Raw genomic sequence first — 5,901 nt, forward strand, 5'->3', positions numbered from 1 at the left:
CAAAAAGATTCCCTGGGCGAAAAAATTGCTCATAATTACCAGAGAGATGGGGAAACTGCATTAGAATAAATAAACCTGAAATTACTGTAATTATGTTGTGTTTGATGGGCTCGGCTTGTAATCAAGAAGAGAATACAGTGAAATGATGCTGACCCTCTTGGGTTTGCAGCTGTACGCGCACTTTGGGGTCTTTTTTTGCAGAAAAGAGTCATTTTGATCATCATTAAGCTGTGTGTAACCTATTTCAGAAGTGTTTGAAAATGAGGGGCACTTTTTTTTTTTCCCCAACAAGGAAAAATATATCCCAAAATTACATTTTGCCATTTACAGGCTCATCCATAAGGTTGTATTTGCCGGGTGACAATTGGTAAAGGTATAATATTCGAAATCAGGACTTAATCATTGTAATGAGGTATTGTTTCAATATAAGCACCTTTGGATTATTCATAGTTTAATTAATATCCTCATTATGAAAATCTTCGAATCAGATATTTGATGAACTACTTGTCAGCAACAAGGCAGAATTAATTAGGCCTGTATTGAGATTAACATTTTCAAATGTACAATTATAATAGCCTCTAACTCAAGACCGCCTCGCTGAGAGAAAACTTATAATTTCTCTATTTGAACTGTTTAGCAAGACGTTATTGAATTAGAAGCTAATATATCTTTAAAGCCCTCCGAGCTGCCTGACCACCCCGCTGCTGTCCGGTCAAAGGTGTTTGGTCTCCGGCAGAGCCGCCCGGGAGTTGTGCGGGTCCTGGGGCGCTGCGGCGTCGCGGAGCTCTCCGGCTCCTCTCGGGACTTCGGGCCGCTCAGGACCGGACTCGGGCCGTGGCACTGCGGGAAATGCAGACCTGCGGAGCGTTTTCCGTGTCGGATACAGCACCCCCGCGGGCCGCTGCGCCGCGTGTGCGCGCTAGGGCGGAATGTTGCGCTGCCGCGCATCGGCTGCGCACCGGCCCCGTGCACTGGGGAGTGGTGCGTATCTCGGGGTGAGCGAGCATGGTCCCCGCGGGGCTGCACAGATCCCCCGCGGAACCTGCGCGCAGAGATGCGCACGGCCAGCCGGCCGAGCCCAGCCTCTCCCGGCTCCCTCAGCTCTGTAGAGCTTTACCCACTCCAGCAATAGCCACGGGCTGTGCCCGGCGCTGCGCCACGCCGGGGAGCGGGCACGGCTCAGTCCGGGGCTGGGATGACGGCGGCGGCAGAGGCACAGCTTTGCCTCCCGCGGCTCGGCTGTCGGGACGGCGGCCGCGGCTGTCCCGGCCTGCCCACATCCCCTTCCCGTCCCAGCAGCTGTGCCCGGTTCCCCCCCGGCCCCGAGCGACCCCTCCGCCGAGGGTCCCGCGGCCCGTCGCGGCGGCTGCTGCCGCCTAACTGGGACCGGCCGGGCGCACGGGGGACCGGCCGCCCTACCCGGAGCGCGTCGCTCGTCTCACTCCGTCTCGCCTCCCGGTTACGGCCACAGCCGTCCCACCGCGGAGCGCGGAGCCTGACCCAGACCCCGCTCCTGGCCGCGCTACGAGACAGGGAGCATGCATGTCTCTTTTTCCAAACCATAATTTTACTGTCTCAAAGAAACTTTATAACTTATGTACAAAGATTTGTGTGGGTTTTTTCCATTTCCTCCCCCAGATACAAAGCAATAAGTTAACATTCTCAATATAAAACTAAACTTTGACATATAGAACACTAAACACAGTCGAGCTCAGTTTATCACATTTTTCGAATTTCACAAGTAAAATGTCAAGATCTCAGTACACAAAGCATCATGTTTTACAGTCACACGAAACAGAACGGAAATAATAATAATAATAATAATAATAATAATTAAAAAAAGGCTAAATTTGTGCAACATGTTTACAGAACAATAATAATAATAATTAAGAATAAAATATGTACAGCGAGTAGCTCCTGCACGTCGGTTTGTGCATTTCGACTTCGGGCCGGCTTTGCGCGGGGAGGCCGCGTCGGGACTGCGCGGGTGTGCCAGCCCGTCCGCCCTCCCGGCGGGTCCCCCCCACCGCCCTCCGGGCTCTTGTTCCGTCCTCTGCGCTTTGCTTCACCTCAGCAAAGCGCTGGCAGCTGCTGCGATTCCACTTCAGAGTACCAAACAATGTGCATTTATTTCCTTTGTTAAATACGCGAGAAATGCAAATCATTCGGACCAAAACTCTCCACACCAGCGAAGTATAAAAGTTATTGTAAAAGTTAAAATCGCATCCTTCCCTCGTGGTGATTTATTCGGGGAGAAGCGGGGGGGGGGGGAACGGGACGACGGACCGTCTGTGGTTTTGTTTGAACTGTGCGTCCAAGCAGTACACTCAGCAAGCTGAGTTTGTTTTTAGCACTCTCATAGTGGTAATTTAAATCAATAAATAAAGCCCCTGTCTTCCCCTTTTAACAACAACAAAAAATATACAGATGGATACTGAAAGGTACAGAAAACGTCGCGGGAAAGAAACTCTGGTAAATTGTACAGCTTCCTTCCCTCTTGCAATTGAAGAGACCGTCAGATCGGGGTAGTAAATAAATGACCTACATTTCAACAGACACAGACAGACAGACAGGACAGAGGAGAGGGCTTCCCCGCCCCCCAGACATCTTTTTCTGATTGTCCCACAAAGCCGCGGCCGGCGCTCGCTCTGCTCCCAGGCTGTTGTGCGGTGCTCGGGGCCGCTCCGTCAGCTGTCAGCGGTGGGAACCGGCCCGCATCACATCTGTGCTCTCCTGCACCGAGCTACCGTGCAGCGTCCTAATGGCTGGATGGGCAAGAGACCTCCTGTTTGTTTGTTTGCTTGGGCTTCTTTTGTGTTTTTTTTTTTTAAACTCTTTCTCTCTCTCTTCCCCCCTCTTTTTTTTTTTTTCCTTTCCTTTTATTTGACTTAATTTCTTTTTTTTTTTTCCCCCGTAATAATTTTAATTCTTTTTGGGACCGGTAGTGCTTGCGTTAGGGGAAAACGTACATATAATCACATCAGTTGCGGCTGCTGCATAGCTTCTTGGTGGGCCGAAGGATACCACGACGTGTAGCTGGGGATGTAGGTGCCCGGGGTCCCCGACGAGGCCTTACCGGAGGAGGAAGTGGTATTCCACACTGGAGGCACGGGTGGCGAGCTGCCCGAGAGAGCCCTGCCGTTGGTCAAGGCGCTGCTCTCCAGGGCGGCCCCTCCTTGCTTCATCAGCTTCTTGAATTTGGAGCGCTTGTTCTGAAACCAAATCTTCACCTGCAAAGGGGAACGGGGCAGGGCTCAGCATCCCTCGGAACGGTCCGACATCCCCCCATCCCTCCCAGGGCACGAAGGATTCCCGCACCCGGCGGCCCCCCAGCTTCTCTCCCTTATCCCCCCCGCGATTTCTGTGTTATTTTGTGATGCCAAGCCACCCATCAGGAAATCCCTGGGCCCACTCCAGCGGGTTCTGCGGGGGCTTCCACAGCACCGGGAGTGCCCCGCGGGCAGGACGAGTGTCACCCCGGGCCCCGTTGCCCGCGGCTGTGACCCCTGTGCATTACGCGTGTAGTCTCCCACGCCGACGGTGGGGACACGGAGGGGACATGGGAGAGTGGCCGGCTCAGTCGGAGCTGTACCTGGGTCTGGGTGAGTCCCAGAGATGCTGCGAGCTCGGCTCTTTCGGGGAGAGCCAGGTACTGAGTCTGCTGGAACCTCCTGTTCAAAGCCTGGAGCTGCAAACTGGAGTAAATAGTCCTGGGTTTGCGGATTTTTTTTCCTTTCCCATTAAATCGAACTTCCCCTCCTTCTACCACAGTGCTTTTCTCCGATTCGGCCCCTACAAACAAACGATGCAGAATAAATAATAATAATAGCAGCAATAGCAATAATAGCTGTAACAGTAATAGCAGCAGCAGCAGTAGTAACAATAACAACAGCAACACCAACAATAACAATAATGAGAAGGAAGAAAAGTGAAGCTCGAGTAACGCTAACAAAGGCTCCGGGCGATTATGGCAGCCCAGGCTTCTTCCCAGAGAAAGTTTGCTATTTTTACAGGCTGCAGTTTAGGTTTAATTACCCTTAATTGCATACATTGTTTATAGCGCTACGCAATAAATAATTACGAAGACTAATACGTGCACATCTGGGTTGGTTTCTTTTCCAGCCAAGCATTGTGTGCTCTGTGTATTGGTCCTCTGTGATCCTCAGCCTCTCTTGACTAATATTTTGTAATTTAATTTAATTTTTTACCCCCATAGATTTTTTTTTTTTAATACAACACCCTCCCTCCCGCCTTGCCTTCCCTCCTCCCCTCCCCCCCCCTCCCCAAAGCCGAGTGCACCTACCTGTCTCCTCTAACCGGGTCTGAGTCAGGCTGGAGCTGTTGGGGTAGGACTGCACTGAACTGATGTAGGGGTTGGTCGAGTGGCTGCTGACCGAGTTCACATAGGGGTAGCCCAGCGGTCGGGAGAAGGACGAAGCTGTGCTGTACGAGCTGTCAGGCTGAGAGTGGCCCGCGGAGTGTAAACAGTGCATGGAATAGTGTCCGTGGGACATGGGAGAAGGAGACATTTGCTGGCTGGGCGGCCCAAACTCCATAAAGACAGCCTTCCCTGAGACGGGGCTATTTAGACTCTCTGGCATAGTAGTCATGGTCATTTCTTGTCGCTTGGTCTGTGTGTGTGTTCTCTCTTCAGCTTGCCTTTTTGGGGTCTGTTGTGTTTCTCAGGACAGGAAAGAACCCAATTTAAGCGAAACAGGGTTTTTCACTTTCCATTCATAAGAAAATGGAGTTTGTCTCTTTGAAAAGTCTAAGCATGATGCTGTAGATCTACACAAACTCGCCTAAAAGCTTTGACTCAGCCAAGTCTATGAATATTCATGAGACGGCGGAGCTGATTGGTCCGCCGTCTTGCATAATCGCTTTGGATTGGTCCGAGGCGCTCGGGGCTCGCCCGGACCCCGGTGAGCGCGGAGAGCCGGGTTGGCAGCGCCGCGCCTGCCCGAGCGCCGGCGGCGGCCGCACGCCCGCCCGCCCGCTCCCGGCCGGGCACGCCAAGGAGCCGCCCGGAACCCGCTCCCATCGCGGGCCGCCCGCTCCCGCCGCCGGCCACCGAGGGCTCCGAGCCGGAGCTCGGCGGAAGGCAGCGCAACCTCCTCCGCCCTTCTCCGCCCCTCGCCGCGCAGGCGGCGCGGAGGGGACAGCAGCCGCGCTCCGCCGGCGTCGGTGGGCTGCAGGCGTTCTTGAAGCTGCCCGCCCCGCTCCGGCAGACGGCGGCGGGACCCGCGGACAAAGCGAGCGGCCCCCGCCTGCCCGGCCGCGCGCACCCGCGGGCGCGCAGGGGTTCTCAGCTCCGGCCCGCGGGTCCCAGCGCCGCCCGCACCTCCAGATCGCGCTGCCCGGCTATTGCCGTTATTGTTTTAAAGGGAGAAAAGCAATCCAACCAAACAAAATCGCCCTGAAAGGCCCCAACGGCGCATTTGAGCTTAAAATGAAAACTTCCGCGTGCGTGAGCGGTAAATGAGGTGGGACTTAGGAGATCCTCCCCAGAAAGCCCGCGATGAATCCCAAATTACTTTGCTAGATAATTAGAAAGTGTTGATAATTATTTCTTTCATAATTCTGCGGTGTGACTGTAACAGGAAAATGATCTTGTGAAAGTTCACACGTGCAGATGTATTAGTTACTGATTCATTTGATTAAATGCTAGTCTCAAGTGCTCTGATCCACAGCTGAAGGCGGCCCCATTAGCATAACACTGATGTTTAATTTTCATACGCATAATTAGCCATATATTTAACACTAATAGCAACATGCAGCCTTCCAGCATTAAACAGCCTGGGATTTGATCTGGCCTGGGCTGAACTTTCCCGGTTACACCTAGGCTGTCTAGGGTGCGCAGTTATCACGGTACTACATCTGTGTAATCAAGCACATTTTGGC

At 53.0% G+C, this 5,901-nt stretch overlaps 1 protein-coding gene across 2 annotated transcripts; it reads right to left on the reverse strand.

The window, feature by feature from the left end:
- Positions 1–1,545: 1,545 nt before the first annotated feature.
- On the reverse strand, positions 1,546–4,969 carry DLX1 (distal-less homeobox 1). Of its 2 annotated transcripts, XM_048309520.1 has the most exons (4): positions 4,304–4,969; positions 3,593–3,792; positions 2,970–3,230; positions 1,546–2,765 (listed from the first exon to the last, which is right to left on the reverse strand). In XM_048309520.1, exons 1-3 carry the CDS (start codon positions 4,614–4,616, stop codon positions 2,976–2,978), a joined length of 768 nt encoding a protein of 255 aa, XP_048165477.1. In that variant the 5' UTR covers positions 4,617–4,969; the 3' UTR covers positions 1,546–2,765; positions 2,970–2,975. The 2 variants fall into 2 exon arrangements, with proteins under 2 accessions (XP_048165477.1, XP_048165476.1); XM_048309519.1 differs by lacking the exon at positions 1,546–2,765 and having other exon boundaries at positions 2,858–3,230; positions 4,304–4,968.
- Positions 4,970–5,901: the final 932 nt, after the last annotated feature.

The sequence above is a fragment of the Corvus hawaiiensis genome, chromosome 7, assembly GCF_020740725.1.
Source record: "Corvus hawaiiensis isolate bCorHaw1 chromosome 7, bCorHaw1.pri.cur, whole genome shotgun sequence".
NCBI lineage: Eukaryota > Metazoa > Chordata > Aves > Passeriformes > Corvidae > Corvus > Corvus hawaiiensis.

Bases quoted from the DNA above. Each gene is read 5' to 3' on its own strand.
- DLX1 (XM_048309520.1), bottom strand. From the start codon at position 4,616: ATGACCATGACTACTATGCCAGAGAGTCTAAATAGCCCCGTCTCAGGG. The intron at 3,793-4,303 runs GTAGGTGCACTC...GTTTGTTTGTAG, and splicing joins GACCCGGTTAGAGGAGACAG to GGGCCGAATCGGAGAAAAGC. The intron at 3,231-3,592 runs GTACAGCTCCGA...TCCCCTTTGCAG, and splicing joins TGGGACTCACCCAGACCCAG to GTGAAGATTTGGTTTCAGAA.